Raw genomic sequence first — 24,158 nt, forward strand, 5'->3', positions numbered from 1 at the left:
GAATATTATTTCTGACTATTAAAAACAAATAAAATGCTAATGCATAAATAGGAATGTACAGAGTTTCTAACGTTTGGTTATATTGGAGAGCAACCTAAGGTTTTCCAAGACCATTGGATCAATATAATGAAATGAAACGATACAATTAATACAAGCTTAATGCTTTTAGTTTTCTTAATGTAACAAGTCAGCTGCATTACGAAGTCAGGTCACCTGCTGTCCAGAAGAAACATACCTATATTCTTCATTGCTCTGTCAGTAAATGAACTGAGCTTCCTAATCCCCACTGGGAACTGCCATACATAGAAGAAAAAGCAGTAATTGAAGTAGAACTATAGAGCTAGCTTCCCCCTGTATTGCACCAACGGATAAATATCAACTGTTGGAGTAAGACTTGTTTTTGAAAACGTAAATGATATTGTGACTCATGATCTGACTTGCTCTTCATTTGTAATGGGCCTGATATGAACATGGTCTCATGGGTTAAATGCAGGCTGAAGGAATGTAAACCAAAGGCATTAATGATAAATGGCAATGTATTGAGCAGGCGGTGCTACCGGGATCAGTGTGAGGTGTTCAGCTGTAAGCCTTTTTTAATCTGGCAGAGGCCAATGGTAAATTTGCTAACTCCTGCAGATGTTGTTGACGTGGGAGGTGTTGCACAGTCCACTGAATACTAAAACACAATAAAAAGGATATGGCCAGGGAAGAAAATTATACTGAACCTAGAAAAATACCAACTGGTGCAGTGGCAGGACAAAAGTCTGATGGCCAATGGCAAGGAAGATCATGGAAATGGTGTAATGCCAGCAGTGGTAGCAAATGGCCAACTAGAAAATACTGCTTCAAAAAAAAAAAAAAAAAGCAAAGTGAAATTCCGGTGGCACTTGCAAAGGAATTTCATCACTTAAAATGATGCATCTGAAGAAGTGAGGTTTTTTACCCACAAAAGCTTATGCCCAAATAAATCTGTTAATCTTTAAAGTGCCACCGGACTCCTTGTTGTTTTTGTGGATACAGACTAACACGGCTACCCCCTGATACATCACTTAAAAAGGAATTGATGGGCTTCTTTCTGGTACAGAGTGCACCTTGAATATTGCGTGCAGTGTATAGGGTGCCCCTTAGGTGCCGTATAAATACACAATTCTTATGATCAGAAAGCAATCAACAAATTGGAGGGAATTAGAGAAGAGCAACAAAAATGACTAAAAGGCTGGAGGGATTGATTTACGAGGGAAGAGTAAAGTATCTAAACCAGTTTAGCTTCACTGAAGGAAAAATAAAGGGTAAAGATCTGATATGTCTACAAGCATTTGAATGTAAATAATGAAGAGGGAGACTAGGAGAGTTCTGGGGGATATAAATAGAAGACAAGAGGTGAAATTAAGCAAAGGGAAACTTTAGAAATTTTTGTCGATACTAATTGAAAAGTGAGATCTATTAGACAATAGAGTCTAATAGATTCTGAAAGGAAGTGGAAGGCCTTATCTCAAAAATACATATCAGTCCACAGACATTAACAAGAAATTGCTTTCAATTACTTGGACATGTGACAGCTTGCACCTTTGTGACACAATATGCCAAGTTATGCCTTGATATTTCCTGGACTGGCTCAGGATGGTTTATACCCTGAACAAACACAACCTGAACAAGCTGGTGTCAGTCCCTTATCAAGTGTGAGACTCCCAACGGGTGGAAAGGCTTACACAATGTTTGTGCAGGTGTTCCATTCATCCAGGTCTTCCCGACCATGACCATAATGACAGATGCATCTCTGGTAGGTTGGGGAGTGCATTTAGGGATCCATACCATTCAGGGCATGGTTACACATCAACCTCCTGGATGTGAAGGCAGTAAGGAATGCCTGTATCCACTTCCAGCCATTAGTCAGCAACAGATCCACAAAAACCATGACAATGTAGCCTGCATGTTCTATATCAGCTGGCAGGGGGGATGAGATACTCTTCTTTGTGCTGAAGCAATGAGGCTATGGAACTGGTGTATAGCCAACCACATCCTAATTTCAGCAGCCTACTTCCTGGGCATACAAAACACTAAGGCCAATGACCTCAGCAGGCACTTCTTCCAGAACTACGAATGGGAGTTCAACTCCCGGATTCTCAATCACATTTTCGTGACGTAGGGAATTCCAAAAGTGGCTCTCTTTGCCACAGTTACGAACAGGAAGTGCAAACTATTTTGCTTGCAAGGGGGCTTGGGCCCTCACTCACTGGGAGATGCTTTCCTCATTCTTGGATGAGAGGCCTTCTGTATGCATTTCTTCCAATAGCCCTAAGATTGAAAGTGGTAAACAAGATCAAGCAAGACAAAGCCAAGATCATAGTAATAGTTCGAATATGGCCCAGACAACCCTGGTACTCTTCCTGGTGTGTCTAGCTATGAGTCTTTCCTCCATTTCCAATCTTCCCCCCTCCTCCTCCTCCAAGATACCAGTCAGACTCTCTGTCCCAACCTGGGAATTCTTCACCTCCGGGCTTGGTTAATGAATGGTTCGCAGGAATAGAGATTTCCTGTTCTGCAGAGGTATAGCAGATGTTATTAAATAGTAGGAAAAGATCTATGCATCATACTTATTTGCAGAAATGGAAAAAATTTCACCACTGGTGTGATCAGTGACATCTGTTGTCTGTTCATTCTTCACTTTGTGGTGCCCTGGAGTATCTCCTGGAATTAGTCAGAATTATCTATGAGTTCTGTCAGGGTTCGCTTGGTGGTTCTCACAGTCTTTTATTCCCCAATTGAGGGATTCTCAGTGTTTGCTCATTCACCATGACAAAATTCATTATGGGATTGGGGAATCTTTATCCTTACATTAGAGAACCCACTCCTGTATGGGATTTAAACTTCATACTCAAATGTCTTATGAAATCCCCTTTCAAATCTATTCCCTTCTTCACCTATCCATGAAAATGGCTTTCTTGGTGACCATCACTTCTGCTCGAAGAGTTGGGGAAATGGGATCTTTATTATTGGATCCTCTCTTTATAGTGTCCTTGAAAGGTGGTCTCATCACATTCACATCCTAAACTTCTACCTAAGGTATTGTTTGAATTTCATATCAATCAAGTCATCCATCTCCCAATTTTCTTCCTGAAACGGCACCAGAGCAGGGAGGATGCTGCCTTGCATACCCTAGGCATCAGGTGGGTGTTGGCCTTTTATTTGAGCAGAACCGGATCATCTCCAAGACTGTTTGTGTCAATAGCTGACAGGTCCAAATGTCCAACGTCTCCATGTAGAGACTTGCCAGATGGATTTCAGGGTGTATTATTTCTTCTTATGAATATGCCAGTTTACCTCTTCTTAGAGTATTAGCCCATTCCATGAGGTCTGTCTCTACCTCTCCGACATTGTTCCCATTGTTGAGATCTGCAAGGCTGCAACTTGGTCTTCAGTAAATACATTTTCCAAGTGCCACACAGTGGTTCATTCTTCCCGATCAAATGCTGTCTTTGGGAACTCAGTCTTCTCTTCAGTATTGGACTCGACTCTGAAGCTCCCTCTCCTGTTGAGGATACTGCTCTGAAGTCCGCTAAAGTGAAGCACCCTTAGGGACACTACTCAAAGGGGGAGAGGTTACTCACCCTGTGCAATAATTGGAGTTCTTCAAGATGAGTGTCCCTCCATTTTGTTTTGGAGTTTTCTCTAAAGGACACTTTGGTGGAGAAGGAATTGAGGGCAGTTTGCCTGTACAGCCCTATATGTCCTTGGTGCAGAACACCAGGGTGTGTAGTGCATGTGCGCAGGCCAAATGGCCACTACTACCAAAAATCTCCGATGAAAGGTGCATAATTGAGATGGAGCACCCATCTCAAACTCCAGTTACTGCACGAGGTGAGTACCTCTCCGTCGCCATGACTAAGCAGGCCTCAGAGAGTGGGTAAGTGTGTGTTCCCAAAGCTCAACATATTTTCTTTGGATGAAGCCATAATTTGAAAAGCTCTAATATTAATCTACAGCAAAACCATAAGGTTTTGAGTACTTGTTCTGAAAATTATCAAAAATTATCTCAACAGTAGATTCTTATTTCCTCAATATGCTTTTGCTTAAGTAGGCATCTGCCTTAAAGTAAGATATGTTTTTGTATGTGTTTCCTTAGAAAGATGGTCTCTTCCAGTTCCATTTTTTGTTTGTAATCAATTGCTGTCTGGGTTCTAGAAATGCAAAGACATTACTGTGAAGCTGGTGGCAGCTGACAAAATTGCTGTCTTTGACCTTCTGATGCAAGTTTAGTAACTAATCTGGAGAATAATGAACCGCAATTAATGAAATCTGCTCTCGTATTCAAGTGTGTTTCTCAGACAGCACATAAAATAATTGAAAGAACTTCCTGCTCTCTAATTAGTTAGATTGAATTAATTTGGCATAATAGGATTCTTCATGTAACTAGCAGATCAGCTTCCGATGAAGCTGTTTATATACCTAAAAGATTGGCTGCTGATGAAGCTGTTTATATACTTTAAAGTTAGAAAATACACATTCTCTCTGACTAATCTGGTGCCTTTAAATTAATTGCCAGTATTTTGTAAATTAAAAAGCAGCTATATTCTTTAACCATTTGTGATTATTTGACTCGCTCTTTACTTTCCATTGTTCATTCTTAAAACAAGTTAGTGATGCCACATGCAGAATTGATGGCTTTTTCCATTCTTATTGTTGATGGGGGAGAATTAATTATTTTAAACTCCACAAGTGTGGAGGAGGAAGGGGTGAGGGTTGCATCTTTCTAGTTTCTAGCTATATATATGTTTAATTATATTATGTGCATGCAGTTGAAGCCTTATTTCTTTATTAGCGTATTGTTGATTCCATAGTCTGAACCAGACAGATTATTCTTCACGCTGTGACCATTTTGGTCTCTCTGAACTGCTCATATAATGGCATTTTAAGTTATCATTGTGTGTTGGTATTTACAATGTATATATCAAAGTGCGGTCCATACCTTTTATCATCAAAGTGGCAAAAGCAGAGTCCTCAGACGAGTGTGAACTTATTCAACGCTTTTAAAATATTTCTGAAGACTCATTTCTTGCTCTCTCTAGATACTAATATGGGGGGCGGGCATAGAAATATCTGAGTGCCTAGGTGAATAGATTTTGTTAGCATATTGCTGAAATGAAACGTATTTTTGTGTCACTGCTCCCTTATAGAAGAATCTCTTGTCTGAGTTTCTGTATTCTAATGTCATAATTCATTGCTGTCTGGTTGTGTTCCAGAAATGCAGCGGTATGGCACAGGAGAGGAGGGCAGCTAACAAAATTGTTGTCTTTGACCTTCTGACACAGGTTTAGTAACTAATCTAGAAAATAATGAACTTCAATTAATGAAACCCACCCAGAGAGGCTTTCTTTGGCATACATACAATTATTTATGTAGTGCCATAGATGTGCATGATGCTTAGCATGATTAAAAGGAATTCTGTCCCCTAATCAAATATAAATAATTTGACATCAGAAAACCCCTTTTTAAACGTATGTCTAAAAGGCTTTTTTCAGGGTTTCTAATAATAATTTGTGTTCTTTAATCAGCACGGCTCAACAGATCCTTCATGGCCAACTGAGCTAATATGTATCTAATTCTTGTTGACTGAGTTGTTAAGGCTTCAGTTTCTTGCCTAATTCAGCTTCCAATATCATCCTTTTAAATACAGTTTTAATTAGAATGATTATTGTAAAGCTAATTTTTTAAAGCAAACGAGTGAAACTCAAAAAATCTGAAACTTTAAAAAATCTTGTTACAAATTTCCCTTTTAATCTTTCTGCTTGGAATTGGGAATGAAATAAATTAATTGCACAAGAAACAATGTATATTTAATTTTGCACTAAATACGTGGGGGTAGCTCATGAAAGTAAATCTTAGGTTCTCAAACTGACTAATTTACATGTAATGAAATTATTATTGCATGTTATACCCCAGTAAAGAATTTTGCAGTAGCTTTTTTGAAATGGCTGTGTGAATGTAATACTGTCAGACTGATAATCCTTGCCGCTGAAGTCCATCCCCATCTTGAGAGAAGGTGCAGCATAGGCAACAGCAATGGAAACTCCCTGATTAGTGCCCTCCTAGTGTGCTTTAACCATGACCTCAAGGGACAACCTCTAAATTGGAGGGTAATTCTAGGATCCCTGGCCCAATCAGTCCTTGCCCTCTCTTCTGATACAGTGAGTGGGCAAACAAGTGCCTATTATGGTGCAGGTTTTTGTGATATGATCACCTGCCTGCTGGGATCTGGTGTTCTCAGTCCAATTCATTTCACGTAGGTCTACAGACCTTGCAGAATCAAGCCCCAGATTAATAGTAAGAACTGGAGCACTCCAACCTCAGTCCAGCAAAGCACATAAGTATGTGTTTAACAGGTCTACTTGTGTGCTTAAAGTTAACTTCAGTGGGGCTAATCACATGCTTAAACCTAAGCATTTTAGGATTTAATCCAGTGATCTAGAGTTGAAAAGCTCTGTTTCTAATTACCAGTCCCCAAAGCCATCCTATCTCCTTTCAAACAACTTTTTAAAGAAGTGACTTAATATTTCTTTTTATCATTGTAAATCTCTTAATTGTTAGAATTCATCTGCTATTTAAATGTATGAACTAGAGAACTATTTAATAGGACACATATACTAGATTTTTCTAGGTCACAATATAGTGATTGGCTACCCAGCTGTGAAGTCTCCAAATATCCTATTTTTTATTTTTATTTATATTTTTAACATGAATAACTCTCTTTTTATAAAATCTAAACCAAATTGTGTTTAGCAACTCTTATTGTGAATCTATTACCGAACTGGGTGCTTTGACATTCTCTTTCAGTCCAGGTTTGTCAATTCATTGCAGATCATATGCCAGAAATTATCTCTATGAATCGACCAAGGACCAAATTCTGCCTCTCAGATGTATGTGCAGCCACTTTTTACTTCAGTGGGAACTATGCTTATGCATTTGAATACAGAATGTGGCGCTGGATACAGAGACCTAAATTTCATCAGTGCATGTCTTTTCACAAACACAAGTTATTATAACAAATTGCATTAGTACTTATTTCTCCCCCCACTAACTTGACCACAGTTCATAACAAATATTTGTTTTAATACCTTTACTACCCGACAAGAGTAAAAAGCATCTTACCTATCTGTTTCCTGTCAACAGCAAAGTTGGTTAAGTGCCACTTTTTATAATTGCTTTTTTGTTCCATACTTCTTTTAAAGTTGTCTGGCAAAGGTATCTTAAGAGTTTTTATGTGTGTCATGCTTTCAGGAGGAGAATGGTATTTTAGCAGTTGATGGGGAATGATTAAAGTATAACTGTTTTATTTCTTTTGTTGTTTGATAACAAGGCTTTTACATTTTATGGGTTTACATGCTGTAAGACTGACGGTTTTTGATAAAATACAGGAAAATGTGGGGTTTTCTGTTTTTTTTGAAGGCCAGGTGAATAATGCTAAAAATAAAGGAACTGGGAAATATCAAAATAAGAAAACTATTTAAGATCATTATGATCACTTCTATAGCATTTTTTTATCCATAGACCTCAAAGCACTTTCCAAAAGAGCATATTGTAACATCCATATTTTACAGATGGGGAAACTGAGGCAGAGGTTGTGACACATGAGGTCACTTCCAGAGTAGAGAATAGACTGCCTATCTGTTGGAACACACTGCCTCTCCAAGACCCTAAATCACTAGCAATACTTGTGTAAACTTATAATTATAACTCTCAGTGGTAAGCACTACGCTCTAGTAAATACTTGAAAGGTTGAGCCAGGAATGAGGAGGGAAAAATGATGCCATTCTCCCTAGCTGCTCCTGCTTGTGATGCCACTCATAGTAGATTGTAAGGAGTAGAGATGTTAAATATGATTACTAATCTTCTGGTGGGTTCCCCAGATTTGGCTTCCCCCTCAGAGAGGTTCAGATGCAGACAGTCTCCAGCAGAGGGAGGAGCAGTTGCCATTAAAGCCAGGGAGGGGGCTACCTGGCTTCACACCAATCAGACCAGGCCCTGCTGTTGTGGAGGAGACTAAGCTTGGTTGGGGGTGAGGAGGGTTAGGTGCCCTGCTGGGCTCTGCCAGATTGGGTCCTCCTTGGTGAGGCTCAGATGACTTCCTGGGCTTTACTCCATGGCCTTTTAGTTCCAGGGATCAGGTTGGTGGGTGGAGAGGTGATACTCTCCTAAATGCCACCTGATTTATGACGCCAAAATGAGCCATTGCTCACCAGAAAAACTGCAGATCTTATGCATAATTTAAAGATAGTCCCTTTCCTTTTTAATATGCTTTGATCAGAAATGAAATAGTTAACAATGACAACAATTAAATAATCATTACTTCAAAGAGATGAATGGGAGCAGTTCTCACTTCTTCGAATGATGATCCCTATTGTATTCCACTGAGGGTTTACATATGTGCACCATGCGTTCAGAGCTGGAGATTTTTCAAGTAGTAGTCTCCACTGGTCAACACATGTATCCTTGCCTCGCCTCATGGTTTCGTTCAAGATGATAAAGGGCAGGACAGACCAACCACGTCGCCAGTTCCTTCTCACCGCCTCATGATCCAGATTAAAACTATCACTGTCCTCTTGTGTGTGACACACCTTTTAAAAAGAGTTTAGTTGTACAGTATATAGTTTTAGTAGTCCTATGCTATTTTACTGTTTTAGTAGTTATTTGGAGTAGAGTTAGGACTTTGGGGGAATTGTTTCTGGGTAAACACCCAACACACATACACGTGGTTACTGGACTATGCCGAAGATCCTAGGCTTTAAAATCTGTGCCTCCTGCCCGTGTTCCTCTTTGGTGAGCAATAAACATCAATGCTGCTTAGGCTGCTTGGGAGAAGCCCACATTTCATCCTGGTGAAGTATCTGCCAGTCCTTCCCTAGCCATACCTGAGAAGAGTGGGCTCTCTGCCTCAAGAAGCATCTCATGGAAGTCACCATAAAACATCATTTGGACTGAGGCTGAGGAACTCCTCTGTACATCGCCTGATACAGCCAGGATTAACGCTGCTGGCTATGGAGACGGAGTCTGGCTCTGTCAGTACCACCACTATGGACCCCATGTCGGGGCCTAGTCTGGAGGTAAGGAAGCATGCACATAAACATGGCAGTAAGTCTTCCTCCAAACCAAAGAAATGGGATGTTTTTTCCACAAGCACCAGCCATGGGGAAGCAGCGCACTCAGAGATGCATAAACGTGACAAGAATCCGCACAAACCAGCAGATCTGTTAGTACCAGGTACCGAGCCCAACACACCGTCAATGTCGGCCCCCCCTTAAGGTACGGGATCCGCCCACTCCGGGAAAGTCCACCACTCTGGTGCCAGTTCCCACTGTAGAAAGAGTACCATTAAGGCCAGGGAAATCGGGAAGAGCTCCGGAGCCCCAGAAACTGTTTGCTGTGGGAGAGCCAAGATCTCCATGCCTTCTGCTACCATCCACCTCTAGGGAGGCCAGATCTCCCATCCAGGACTTGCCGCAGTCAAGACACCCTTCACTGCGTCCTCCAATAGTCTACATCAGGGGTGGCCAAACTTTTTGCCCTGAGGGCCACATCTGGGTATGGAAGTTGTATGGTGGGCCATGAATGCTCAAGAAATTGGGAGTTGGGGTTCAGGTGGGGGTGCGGGCTCTGGGGTGGGGCCAAAAATTAGGAGTTCAGGATGCAGGAGGGGGCTCCAGGCTGGGGTAGGAGGTAGGGTGAGGGCTCTGGCTGTGGGGGTGGGCTCTGGGGTGGGGTTGGGTATGAGGGGTTGGGAGTGCAGGAGGGATCTCCAGTCTGGGACTGAGGGGTTCGGAGGGTGGGAGGGGGATCAGGGCTGGGGCAGGGTGCAGGCTCTGGGCAGTGCTTACCTCAGGCAGCTCCTATGCGGAGGCGCAGCCAGGCGGCTCTGCGCACTGTGCTGTCCCTGCAGCTCCCATTGCCCTCGGTTCCCAGCCAATGGGAGCTACAGGGGCGGCACTTGGGGCAAGGGCAGCGTGCGGAGCCCCCTGGCTGCCCATATGTGTAGGAGCCGGAGGGAGGACATGCCGCTGCCTCCAGGAGCCGCACGGAGTCACGGCACGCACAGAGTGGGGCAAACCCCGACCCCGTTCCCTGGCTGGAACGCCGGAGCGGGTGCTCGAGGGCCGGATTAAAACATCAGACAGGTCAGATGCAGCCCCCGGGCCACAGTTTGCCCACCCCGGTCTACTGCTTCCACTGGCTTCAATAGTACTATTGATGGAACCAGTGTCTGAATTTTCCTATTCAGGGGATTCGGATGAAGTGCAGGGGCTGCCCATCCCTTACCACCACTAAGAGTACCCGAAGAGGCCATCCACATCGTGACAATATCCTCCACTCCAACCACAGAGAAGCCACTGGTTTCCTATGCTCTGGGGCCCACTGCAGCACCCTCCAAATCTGTCATGCTGGCCCTCTTTCTGGACTCTGGCCCCAATACCCACCCTCAGAACTCACCCATTCTGTAAGGGAGACTTTTCCTCTCTCCCTGTCTAGAGCACCCTCAAGTAGACGCTCCGAGCCAATCATGGAGGAGGAACGACTGAATCCGGTTCCAGCGGCACAGCTGGAGCAGAACGGTTTTTGTCGTTCTCACCAGATGCTGCAGAGACTTAGTCTTCCCTCTCACCCCAGATGACTTTCAGCAATTCCAAGATCTCCTGCGGAGGGTGGTGGGTGAACTTCACATCCCCTTGGAGGAGGTACAAGACACACAACATCAACTCCTGCACATCCTTCCCTCATCAGTACCAGGTTGCTCTGCCAGTCAACAATGCCATCCTCCAACCAGCTCAAACAATTTGGCATACTCCGGCCACATGTGCACCTACCCCCAAAGGGGCAGAAAAGAAATACTATGTACCAGCTAAGGGGTCTGAGTTTCTTTTTTCACTCCACACCCCCATTCCCTTGTGGTACAGGCTGCGACGGAGTGGTCCAAACAGCAGCTTCCACACTCCACTCCAGCGGATTGGACCTTCTGGGATACAGATCTTCTCAGCTAGCCTCCAGTTCAGGATTTTGAATGATCAAGCATTGCTTGCCATATACAACTTCCTGAACTACAGCAAACTGGAGGAGTTTGCTGAAAAACTACCTCAACAAGATGGGGTCCAGTTCCAGTCAATTTTGGAGGAAGGCATACTGGTGGCAAGGACAGTGCTTCAATCAGCTGTAGACAAGGCAGACACTTCCTCGTGCTCGATGGCTATGAGCATTGTCATGCGGAGGGAATCGTGGCTTAATTCCTCTGGTTTGCCCAGGAGGTACAAAATACCATTGAGGACCTCCCTTTTGATGAATCCCATCTTTTTAATCAGAAAACGGATAAAATAAATAAATAAATTAATAGAGATATCCTATCTCCTAGAACTGACCTTGAAAGGTCATTGAGTCCAGCCCCCTGCCTTCACTAGCAGGACCAAGTACTGATTTTGCCCTAGATGGCCCCCTCAAGGATTGAACTCCCAACCCTGGGTTTAGCAGGCCAATGCTCAAACCACTGAGCTATCCAAGCATTTCTCCCTTCCATCTGTTCTCATTATGTTCTTATGTAGGACAATGCTCTTGGAGCATTTAGAGCACTGGATGAGGTACGGGCCACCCAATACCCCAAGAGAACCTACTTCAATACAGAAATAAAATCCCCTCTGACCACGAACCTCTAGTTGTCACCTACCACCCCACTCTGGAACCCATATGGGGTATCATCAAACAAGTACAACCCACACTCAGTGGGGACCCCATTCTGAAATAAATTTTTCCTGAACCCCTCTTCTGGCCTTCAAACAACCTCCCAACCTCTCCAAGCTCATCATCAGAAGCACGCTCCCCACAGACCAGGACACGCCAAGTCAAAGCAGCACCAGACCCTGCCAGAACAACAGATGCAAAACCTTGCAGACCATATCTCCACTGCTACAATGATCAACACCCCCCACAATACATGTTTCAAGATCAGGGCGGGCTCCAGGGTTTTTGCCACCCCAAGCGGTGGGGAAAAAAAAAAGAAAAGGTCGCGATCGGCGGCACCTCCACCTCGCCGCTTTCTTCTTTGGCGGCAATTTGGTGGCAGGTCCTTCCGAGGGACTTGCCGCCGAAGAGCCCGACGTGCCGCCCCTCTCCATTGGCCGCCCCAAACACCTGCTTGCTGAGCTGGTGCCTGGAGCCGGCCCTGTTCAAGATCCATGGGTCCTGCACATGCCTATCACCACACGTGGTGTACCTCATTCAGTGCACTAAATGCCCCCAATAGCAACTATGTGGGGGAAACCAAACAATTACTATGCTCTCAAATGAACTCACAGGAAAATAAGAGACAAACACCTCATCTCCTGTAGATGAACACTTTTCACAAAGTGATTACTCTGTATCTGACCTTATGAGTCCTCATCCTCAAAGGAAACCTGTGCAACACTTTCAGAAGATGAACCTGGGAGCTTAAATTTATTACTCTGCTGGACAGTACAAGTCATGGACTAAACAGACACTGGATTTATGGCTTATTACAATAATCTGTAACCCATTAACAATCCCCCGCCCTCCCTCCCCCTGCCAAACTTGATCCCCCCCACCCTACTTTCCTCCCTATGACTGGAGGGATGTTAACATCACCTTGAATGGACCCTTGAAATGTGTGTTAACTACTTATGTTAAACAATCTGTTCAAAACTTGTATTTAGCAGTGACATTGTTAGTTTCCCAGACCTGAAGGAGAGGTCTGTGTAAGCTGGAAAGCCTCTCTCTCTCTCCCCCCAACAGAAGTTGGTCCAATAAAAGAGAGAACCTCACCCACTTTGCACATATTTTTCAGTTTAACATCCTGCATGTTGTAAGTTACGGTGCCTCTTTTCAAAAGGAACTTCTGTAGATGTTTCTTACAGACTGAGATAGAGCGCACAGTGTTGAAAATCTTGTAAGACTCACGTTGTAGACGGGGAGAACATTTTGGCAGGGGACATAGGTTGAAATCTCTGTTGAATTTTGGCCACTTCTAATAGTGAATCTGCCTGCTTGTTCAGTGATGTCAGCTGAAGTAGCATAGGCATCTCCTCTTCCTTTTACTTCCAACCTTGATCTGTTCAGTGGTCAGTCTGGCAGAGAAACAGCTGTTCTGTGGCCACACCACAACAATCTTTTTTATTTACACTTTAAAACCTTACCCTATATAGTTCACGCTGTTGCGTGTGTGTGGAAATGCAGGGACGTTCTCATTACCTGGGTTAAGACAACATTCATTTGTCCCCTCGTGGTATAGTGGGGGTCAGCAGAGCCCAATTTAAAAAAAAGCAAAGCTCCGTTTGTCTGTCACTAAAGACCATTTGTTATCCCAGAATTTTCAATACATATTTTAAAGGTTTCCCTCTTCAGTTAAACCAGTTCAGCAATATTTAATCCTATAAGTGAATAATGCTGTTTTTCCCCCCCTCTCCTGCAGCCTGTCCCACGAATTATGGTTCAGTCTGCCAGCATTGATGCCAGTGCTACAAAGTTAAAACAGGTAGGCACACTACATTGTCCACAATATCTTGTAGCTGGAAACCAATGGAAACAGCAGCAGTGTTGTATGCAAACGCTACTGCTGGCATCATTACGTCAAACCTCTTCCATTTTTATTGTTGCTTCGCTGAGACAATTAACTGTAATGTAGGTTGGAATGGGTTTTTTATGTCCCGCTAAATTCTCCTCTTATATTGCTTGTTACACTTTTATATTTGAAAACCTTGCTAATCATATGATTGCACTAGCAGGTAAGTTTAGCTGCCTACTGCTTTAAAAGGCAAATTGCTGGGCCGGGGTGCTTTCTATAAACAGAATGTATCCCTTATTCTGAACGTTTAATTTGATTCTCAGTTTTACATTTCATTCTAATTCATGATATCAACATGAAAAAGACTAGCACTAACCTGCAGAGAAAACACTCTTATGATCTCCCACAGTTCAGCAGAATTTCAATCTTACGAGTAGCAGATCAGTTTTCTCCTATTGTGCTTATATTGTCTTAACAAAATGTGTGTTAAAGCTTATGTAAAAAGGAAAACCCAAGGAAAGGATAGAGTGTCTAAATCTACAGTACACCACCCTTCCCCATAAAAGAGCTAAAAATATATTTTAATTGACCATAACGTTTTCAGAAACTTTTCTGTAGTACATTTCACTCAGCAGTAGAAGGCTAGCCTTTGATTCTGACGCGCCAGTAATTCAATCAAATTCTGCTTTCTCTAAATGCCACTTATGTTTCCTTTAGAACAGTCTCCTCAAGGGAGAGTGAAAGTCCCATCACTTGGGACACTTAAAACTAGATTGGGCAAAGCACTAGAAAATATCTTGAAAAGAAACAAAAAGAAAAAAGATGGGTGAGACAATGTCATGGGTCTCTAGATTATGAAAGGAATTTAAAAAAAATCTTGGCTTTCAGATTGAAAAAGAAATTAATTTGTTCACAGAAAGCTACTTGCTACGCTCAGTCAGCATATGGCTTATGAAATCTTTCGTTGGAACTCCCCCTTCCCCATGGCACACCTTGATGGATGATTGATGGATCATGTCTATCACAACATGTGGTACACCTTATCCAGTGCGCTAAATGCCCTAATAGCAACTATGTGGGTGAAACCAGACAATTGTTATGCTCTTGAATGAACTCACACAGGAAAATGATAAAAGGCAAAAACAACACATCACCTGTGGTGAACGCTTGGATCACTCTATAGCTGACCTATCAGCCCTCATCCTGAAAGGAAACCTGCAAAACACTTTCAAAAGAGGAGCTTAAATTCATTACTCTGCTAGATAGTACAAATCATGGACTGAACAGAGACACTGTATTTAGGGCTTATTAGAAAAATCTGTAATCCAGTAACCCTCTCTTTTTGTCCTGTGACTGCAGAGGTATTATCGGGCCACTGTACCTTGAATAGTCCCTTACAACATGTGCTAACTACTTACGTTAAACAATGTGTTTCACTTTGTATTTTGCTGTGATGCTGGGAGTACCTGTCCCAGACCTGAAGAAGAGCTTTGTTGGCTCCAGAGCTTGTCTCTCACCAACAGAAGTTGGTCTAATAAAAGATATTACATCACCCACTTTGTCTCTCTAAATCTGAAAATTCAAGGTAACTTTCCACTCCAATGGATACTAATTTAGAACAGAAAACAAAAATAAACACTGGTGAGTTAGTAAACAGAATATGTGCAAGTTTGCCTTCCTCGTGCCCCCCCCCCAGAAAAAGATTTAAAGACATCCTAATCTTTTAGAGTACATTTGCTGGCAAAAGATATTGATCCATCCTATATAGTAAACTGTACAGCCAAGAAATACATCACTAAAATGGGCTGTTAATCTCGGTGGTGCAGTTAATTTCATACTCGGAAAGTATGTGGTGGTGGCAGTATTGAGAGGGGAATGGCATTTGGAAACGGGGATATAAATGACAGTTTACTTAGAAATGCATGATTTATCAATCCTGAGTTAAGCCAAATAACTGTAAGAGACTTATAGATCATGGCTGTTTCACATTTCAAATAAATCCTGACGTTCAAAAGGCAAATGACCATTCCTGTGATATAAATAATTTTTCAGTAAATATTGGGGAACGTATTTCTTTTGCTGGACACTATTTTTTTATTAATGGAAGAAATGCACTGATAATCCCACCAGGTTTGTAAAGATGGCTATAAATCAACAAGCACCAGTCCAGCTCTGCAAATGTGCAGGGATTTGGATAAACCAGAGGTTTAGATAGTTTCAGAAGGCCATATGTCAGCATTATCAGCCCAGATGTTTTGAATACCATAACCCATACTTGTCATCTTTTCAGATTAACCAAGAAGGGGGGAAAGAACCATTTGAAATGGCCAGGCAAGCTACAGAGGCAGAAAAGAACCAAGAAAAGATGCCCAAAGTGCCTTCACAGCAGCACACCGCAGACATTCAGGCACAGGACTCCCAAGAGGGCCCTCCAAGTCCCCTGAGTGAAGCCTCAAGTGGTTACTTTTCTCACAGTGTTTCAACAGCAACTCTGTCTGAAGCGCTCACTGCATGGAATGAAGTGATTGTTCAGACAGGTGGCCAAACGTCTGCAGTGAGCAACATCTCCCCACCCACCCCAGCTGTTCAGGTAACTTCTGCTACTGACATTTCAATGCAGACAGAGTGCACTTCAGAGGGCTACCCTGCTGTTAAAAGAGATAATCAAGCTGCTTCTGACCTCAGCACTGCCCATGAGAGACCTAAGGACAGCAGCAACGTGAATGGTAATGAGCATCTAAAGTCCAAGTCCTTTGTCTCCCCTGTGACTCAGAGTGAAGAACGAGATGTTGCCTCTGTAGCCATTGATGCGAAAAGCTACGTTTCTACCTCCATCCCAAAGAAGGAGCTGCTGACCAAACCACTAATGGCTTCAACAACTGGAGAGTCAGTGGGACAAGCTGCCAGGAAAAAGGACCACACAAAGCCCGCCTCTACTTCAGAATTGAGAGCTTCCAAACCACAGCTTCAGCCTGACCTCTTGTCCCAGCCCAGCGCTACAGCCTCTCCATTCAAAATCCAAAAAGTCAGGACATCTGAGCTCAAATCTTTTACATGCATGCTGGGGGGAGAGTCTGGGTGCTCTTCAAGCCCAGAGGAAGAGGAGAGAGAAAAGAACCGGGTGACTGCACAAGGGTTGAGCCATAATGGTGCGGAGACAGCTGATGAAAAACTGGAAGCGGCTTCTGATTCTGAAGATGCCAATGAAATCCCAGAATGGCTAAAAGAGGGAGAGTATGTCACTGTTGGCACAAATAAGACAGGCACAATTAGATATGTTGGCCCAACTGACTTTCAAGAGGGAACATGGGTTGGTGTGGAACTCGATTTGCCTTCAGGTAAGATATGCTCTGTGGCAGGTTGCAATGTGATAAATACTAAACAGCTTTGGATATCTATTCATAACAGGCAGATTACATATGACACCTGGGAGGACTCATGATCGGGGGAAATGTTTTAGGCTATGTAGATTAGATATTCAAGAAAAAAAATCTCACCTTGATTACTGGAATCTCCCTCAGTCTGTCTCTCACTAACATGTGTCTGCCCAGTGTGCCCCTGCCAATGTAGACCGTCTCTGATCTCACCGCATAGCCCCCTCTCCTCAATAATGTATTGGTTTCTTGTGTCCTGATGAATCATTCAAACTGCTAATCCTCACCTTCCCCTGCAAAGCCCAATACTAACAATCTACAAGTATATAAATGTATAAACCTCAAGGAAAGAGGAATTTCCTAGGGAGGACCAGAGTGAGTGCAACAGGAGTCATGGAATGCAAAGGAGGAAAGGAAAATTTGGACTAAATAGAAGTTGAGATGTACATTAAACTGTTGGATAATCTCTCCCAAGCTGTTTAAAACTGGACCACAAAAGCACACAAGGGGTGTGTGTGTGTATATGTGTATATATATATATATATATAAAAAGCATGGAGTAATCATGCACCGAGCACCAGGGAATAGACTCGATCATTTAATGGGGGAAGAGGAGGAGTGTTCAATTTCCAATCTGAAAAGTGCCGATCAGTCAGGAGTAGCAACATCAGACCTCCAAAGATGCTGCTGGTGATGCAAGCTTCTCTGTGAAGAGGAAAAGATGCTGCTCCTGCTGGAGGCCTGTTAATATGTGTAGGTCTCAAGCAGTTCTCAGTGTGTTGAGGATATGGATATGGTGGCCCCAGCATGAGTGGTCTGAAAAAAATGAGATAAAGGTACAAGATAGGGGATTGGCGGGCAGAACATTCTATGCTAAGGCCCCAAACCTTTAGAATTTGCTTCCTCCTCAGCGCCATAACAGCCCAAGTTTATTAGCCTTCAAGGTGCACCTTTTTTCCTTTGCCCAAGAGGAGATGGATGTTGACTAGGGTGAGTGATGCTGATCTAGTCTATCTAGGTATTAAAAGGGGTCAATATTTTTTGTCATTGGGTTAACTTGATCTGGGAGAATTGACAACCATGTTTGTTTAATCTAATTTTTTAACATTTACTAAGGGCACCGCATGGGTGCTCTTTTTATAGATTGTAAACATACAAATGAACGTGTAGAATTGGTGTTACCAATAAGCCACCTCCACCTCTGTCCTATTTGATCTCCCCTGGCAAATTTCACACTTTCATCTTTTGCCAGTCATGGGAATAGTGGACCCCTCACCATGCCTTTGTCCACGAAGAGTGGAGTATCTAGGTTCCAGAACTTTACCCTCCAAGTGGTTGCCTTGGTGCCTTTCTCCTATGAGACTAGACTGGGTGACGCTGCCCTCTCTCATCTCACAAGACACACAGCAGGTCTTTCAATAAAACAATGCTTATTAAAAAGAAGAGGATTCCAAATAAAGTATTTGTCTCAACATACCTGGATTTATGCTTGGTAAAAACTAAACAGATACAGTGTTCTCGGCTTAAGTTTTACAGAAAAGACACCCACAGCTTACGTGTCCCAAAGAGCAATCTGTGGTTCTGACTTCTGTCAAAGGTCCAGCCCCAACTGTCAGTTATAAGAGTCCATGTGCCCCCGTTTATAAGCCTCTTTTTTCCAGCTTCAATACCACATGCTAGGGAGTTAACTTGCTTCCCCTGCTCCCAATCAGTCTCTCATCTCCTTGAAGCTCTTGTACATTACTTCACACATGGCTGATGATTGTCTGCCAGACTGTCAGGGGAAAAGATTGTTTTGATTGCCCTATCCCCTATATGTGGGGGAAATTTCATCTCATGTCTCCCATCTGTTGGAGTATAGTTTATTTCTAAAGTAAATTCACCTCTCTGTTATAAAATTTAATTTAAGAAATAGGAACAGAGGTTCGTATCTTGTCACAGTAAACTGTGGATTGAGCAGAATGCTGTATCCTCCACCTCATGGGATTTCAGCACCCACCATACGTACCCACCAGTGGCCAAGTGATCTGGCACTAGAGTGCTTAGGATGAGGGGAAACTGTCAAGACAAAAGGGTGAAGCATGTGCTATGAAAGGATGCTTCTGATGATCCATGATAGTTCTTGGCAAATGGAACCTCTTGGATAATAGTAATTGTCCAGGTTTCTGGAACAGAGCATTTTGGAGCTGCATTGCAATACCCTGTGTAGTGGACAGATTGCAATGGAGAGGGTGGATATGGCACTGGCAATAATAAAATCAAATAGCCTGATGTTTAGAGGTGCTAAGGTATGGTACCTACAGCTTCCTTTGACTTCCGTCTATCACGGAGTCTGAAAATCAGGCCACAATAGATACGTTAGATGATGGAGGGTAGAAAAAGGCTAATGGGCCCATTCAGTTCCATACTGATTATCTCCAGAAAATTGCTACCCGGCATTCATTTCTACCTGATTTCAGGAGTTTAGTGTGTTGGCTTATAACTCAGTTTTATTGGGTGTGCCATGAACTGAAGGTCAATTTATGGAATCCTTTCTGATCACTGCTATAATGACCTACAGATGACTCCAGTGATTCTCTAAAATGAGGGGTAGTCATAAGTAAATATGTGCACGAGGGCGAAATTCCTTTTGTAGCATCTTTCTTTTTCTTGTTAAAGGTAAGAATGATGGCTCCATTGGAGGAAGGCAGTACTTCAAATGCAACCCAGGCTATGGGCTCCTTGTGAAACCAAACAGAGTGGGAAAAGCCACCGGAGCAGCAAGACGGCGGAGTGCTGGGCTTAGGTTGCAAGGGGGAGCTACGCCCGAGAACCGGAAAAGCAACACTTTCTCAGGCTCCGCCTCCAGCCTGACATCACTGACAGCCCTAGCCAAAATGGAAGGATCTGCTCTCCAACCCGAGAAGATCCAGAAGAACGCAGAGAACAGGAAATCTTGGGCTAACTGAACGAGGCTTTCAGGCCCCACAAGCTGGTTCGAAAATAGCTTGTGAAGCTGTCACCGAAGTGGATGTGCTTGCAACGTTAAACCAACCTGGTAAACTTAGCTCTGGCAAACACTAAAGAAGGAGTTTTTCTCTACTTTTGATGCTGATATGTTATATCTTTGCCTTGTCATGGTGATGGATCTGTGTGTTTAGGCTCCTGACACAAATTGGGACACTTCATTGTGTGGCTTATTTCAAATAGTGAAGGTTGTGGGAGGGAGTTTAATGGTGCTGCTTTTAAGTCATTCACAGAATGAACTGCCAGATCAGTGATTCAAAGTATTCTATGAGTTTCCAGCAGCTGCGAAAAATTAACTGGAGCGATTTCCCAATCCACAACATCTATACTTCCTTAAACATGGATGGCAGTTCTGTAAACATCAAAATACAGCATGCAAGGCTCCATCCTTTTGGAAAAGCTGTGTCTGTATCAGGCAATAATGAGAAACGGATACAGTTGTAAAAAAGAAAGAAGTTATATTGCGAAGGAAACAGAACAAAAATAATCAACTTGGTTACATGACCTGGAACCAGTGCCTATCTTGAATAATGTTCGTGTCTTTCTACTCTTATTGAAATCAATGGTTTGATTGATTTCCCTATCAGTGGCTTTTGATCCCTGTTTTTTAAAGGCATATTCAAATTTAGTTAACCCACTAAATAGAATGTAGTTATTATTTTAACAGGACATAGAATCTGTTCACCTTCCTTTCCTCCCTGGACCCAGGGGAATATTGCTCTCGTTGTTTCTTTAGTTTGTCTTCAGGATTTTTGCAAAGATATCAGCGTTCTCTAAAGTGCTACAGTATTTATAACAGCTTTTTCCAGTTCTGTCTGTACTGCCTGTTGGTGACGTACTCACAAAGAAAGATGTGGGCACCATGCACAACCTTCACTGGCATTTGCATTTTACCAGATTTCGTAAAGTGAAAGCTTGTTGTTCCCCTACTGAATGATCCAGTTGTATTTATTTTTATTTATTGTTTTAAAAAATATGAAATACTTGCGCTTCACAATCGCCCACTGCCTGTCATTGCACATAGGCGCTCTATTTAGCGTCATACTGAATAGCCTCCCTGCCTAGCCAGCAAAACCCTCTTGAGATTGCTCCTAAAATCACTTTATTGGAACGGTTGCACATTCTTCCTCAAAACTAACATTTTTCTGGAGGGTGGGAGAACTGGGCTGGCTTTTGTTGTTTTTAAACTTGATTTTATCTTTGGTGACCTTCGCTAGTTTTTAATTTCCTGTGGCATATATAGATATTTTCTAACAAATTACGTAAAGAAAAAAGTAAGACTTAATTGTACAGTATATACAGAGCTTCTTATACTTTGTTTAGTAAACAGTGAGGGACTAGAAATTTTGAGCAATAGATGTTTATAATCTATGTGAGGAACATTCAGGATGCTAAATTAATGGTTAAAACTTAATATGTATCCAGCCTCTCTCATGCTGCACAGATGTGTCTAAGTGCCTTAGCCATCTGGTTCAGGTATCCAAGGGAAACATACATTGTCATCAAAGTAAACTTTAAAGGAGGTAGGGATGCTTAGTGCAGGAGATAATTATGCTGATTGACTGTAATTAATATCAATTTATGCAGAAGGAATAAAAATTAAAATAGAAACTAATCAGTAGTTGGAATAAAATTTGGAATGGGTCAGAATACAGCATTCTAAATGCTTCCAAGCATTAGTACATTCCTATCAGCATTGTATAGTTCTGCTCTTTTCTAAGTTTTTTGTAAAGGAATTTAAATGTACAGGCAGATTTTTAAGATTTTCATAAATGTACAACTTTTTTCTTCCCCTGCACAAAGCTGCAACACGGGTTGTCAGAGAGGGGTTTGCCACCCACTAGACTAGTGTTGGAAAGCTTTTTCTATGTCTCTCCTTTCAAGCCTGAAAACATGGGGAAATTAGCAACGAAGACTGGAGAAGCTAAATCCTGAATTTAATTTTAGGAATAACTGTTTTTCATAAGCACATGACCTGCAACAATAACATAATTTATTTTATTAATCAGTTTTATAATACTCTGCAATGAGATAGTACACTCTAACCAATGTAACTTCTCATAATACTGCCTGGCATTATAAAACTCTCTAAAATCATTTTTTCCAAATGAGCTTCACTTTTATTCTTCCAATATGGGTACAGATGGCTGGCTACCGTGAAGCATCTTCTTGATTTAGCTTTTATTAATCTCATCATTTCATTTATTGAATTGGGAAAATCCTAATTTGTCCTTTTTATTGGTCCCTTATTTGGAGCATACAGTGTTGTGAATGGTAGAGCCATGTTTTCTATTAACCCTCTATTAATTCCCTTTTCTCTTGCCCCATCATATATTACCGACACGGTCTGTCTCTGTGAAGATTTTATATGTTAAATGATTGATCTTCATAGATTTGATCCAGTGCTTTCACTAGTATTTGGGGACCAAGCAAAGGGAAGCTGGGTGAATATTTCATTATTTATTTTACCTAGTATGCATTCCTTTTTGGCCACGTTCACATTGTGATTCTGATTGTGTAAACACTTTAGCTTGTGAGTGACATTACTGAAGTGTTTGAAGGATCAAGATCTGGGGTAGAAACTCTGCCACCCACTAGAGCTTTGGCCTGGTAACCCTAACCTGTATGAACAGGATATTTTTCCTAATCGTGTTACAAAACTATGCTACAAAATATCAGTAGGGTTATACAATAGCAGAAATTGTGCTAGTACAGTGTGCTTTAAACATAGCTGTTGATAGCATATATTCAGCCTACTTTGGACAAGGCCTTACACCAGTTTTAGGAAGGCCCAGAGAGCTCTCCTCAACAGTTCATCTTGAATAAGGAAGCTGTGTTTTAGTGACAGAACTCTCAGACTTCAGTAGATGGTTAGGATGAAATTCTGGCTCCATTGAAGTCAATAGTCTAATATCCATTGACTTCAGTGGACCCAGGATTTCACCCATTGATTTTTTTGTATATAGATAGATATAGATCTATCTTCACCACACTGATGTTTGAATTGTTCAATTCCACTCCAGTCCCTACCCCCCAATAATTTATTCCAGATGAACTTTTTCCTACCCAGATCATTTTCATTTTACAACTGCTGGTTATAAGCTCTTTAAAAAAAAAAAAAAAAAAAAAAAATCAAGGAGAGGATCTTACCAGAAGCTCTCAAACTCCATTATCCTCCTCCTGTTGACATTCCTCAAGCAGACTTTGTCCTAATGTTAGTTCCTAAATCTCATTATAGTTTTTTACTCAAAGGAGTTTGAGGTCAGTGCTCTGTCCACCCTCACGTTGGCCAAGCATACCCTAAAAAAATCATGAAAGCAATAAAAAAAACCTTATTAAATTGTGCTGGAACAATTCGTAGTTGAGGCTGGTTGCATTAAATAACTTTATGCACATTTTTCGCAAGACTTTCATGCACTTTACACAGGAAAAAAGGTATGGCTCCTGCATTAAACATCTGTAGCAAATATTTGCTGTAATGTCTCTGCTACATTTTTAAGTTTTCTTTTTAAGTTCAGTAGGTCTGTTTTGAATGATTCTGGGTTTCTAGAAATCGTAAAGCATATTTAAGATTTCAGAGAGAATAGAAAATGTAATGGTCTAAATGTGTGGTAACCACTAGATAAATCCTTTTATTTGCACATGGTACAATGTTTTATGCGGTTGAAATGTGTTGTTTTTGTCCCAGTTCAGCCATAAGAATCCTTGTGTTTTTTAAAACAAAGCCAAGACTTTCTACTGTGTTATTTAGAAGATATCAGAGCTCAGCTGTCCCATGGTGTCTTGACCTTTTCCTTGTTGAAATATCACCTTCGGCTTCTTGAGCGCCTTGATTCACACTAATTGTAATACATGTTCTGTTAGTGGGAAAGTGAATGAAGATAAGTTTGTGTTCAGTAGTGTAGCCACAGAGTCCTTAAGAGCAGGTAGAATTTGTCAGTGACTCAGAACTGGGTTGAATCCCATTCTATACCTGCTGCTCATCAGGAAACAAATGCACTCAGTCGCTGACTTTAAAATGTTCATCATCTTTTTCTTTTGTGTTCTGTATGAATCATAGAATCATAGAATATCAGAGTTGGAAGGGACCACAAGAGGTCATCTAGTCCAACCCCCTGCTCAAAGCAGGACCAATTCCCAGCTAAGGTTATTCAATCAAGAATCCAGCTTGGGTTATTACATATCAGACAGGCAAATTTATATGAAATTAAAACTTTCTGTGTGAT

At 41.9% G+C, this 24,158-nt stretch overlaps 1 protein-coding gene across 3 annotated transcripts in view; it reads left to right on the forward strand.

Annotated features, from left to right (window-relative positions):
* The window catches only part of KIF13B (kinesin family member 13B), a 187,619-nt gene extending 164,555 nt beyond the window's left edge, over window positions 1–23,064 (forward strand). For 2 of the 3 annotated variants that reach the window (XM_034766725.1, XM_034766726.1), the window contains 3 exons: window positions 13,460–13,522; window positions 15,843–16,890; window positions 19,585–23,064. In XM_034766725.1, the coding sequence (XP_034622616.1) occupies window positions 13,460–13,522; window positions 15,843–16,890; window positions 19,585–19,874 (1,401 nt within the window). In that variant the 3' untranslated portion in view covers window positions 19,875–23,064. The remainder of the gene's footprint in view (window positions 1–13,459; window positions 13,523–15,842; window positions 16,891–19,584) is intronic. The other variant, XM_034766728.1, reaches the window with a different exon arrangement.
* The last annotated feature ends 1,094 nt before the right edge of the window (window positions 23,065–24,158 follow it).

This window comes from Trachemys scripta, chromosome 3, assembly GCF_013100865.1.
Source record: "Trachemys scripta elegans isolate TJP31775 chromosome 3, CAS_Tse_1.0, whole genome shotgun sequence".
Classification (NCBI taxonomy): domain Eukaryota; kingdom Metazoa; phylum Chordata; order Testudines; family Emydidae; genus Trachemys; species Trachemys scripta.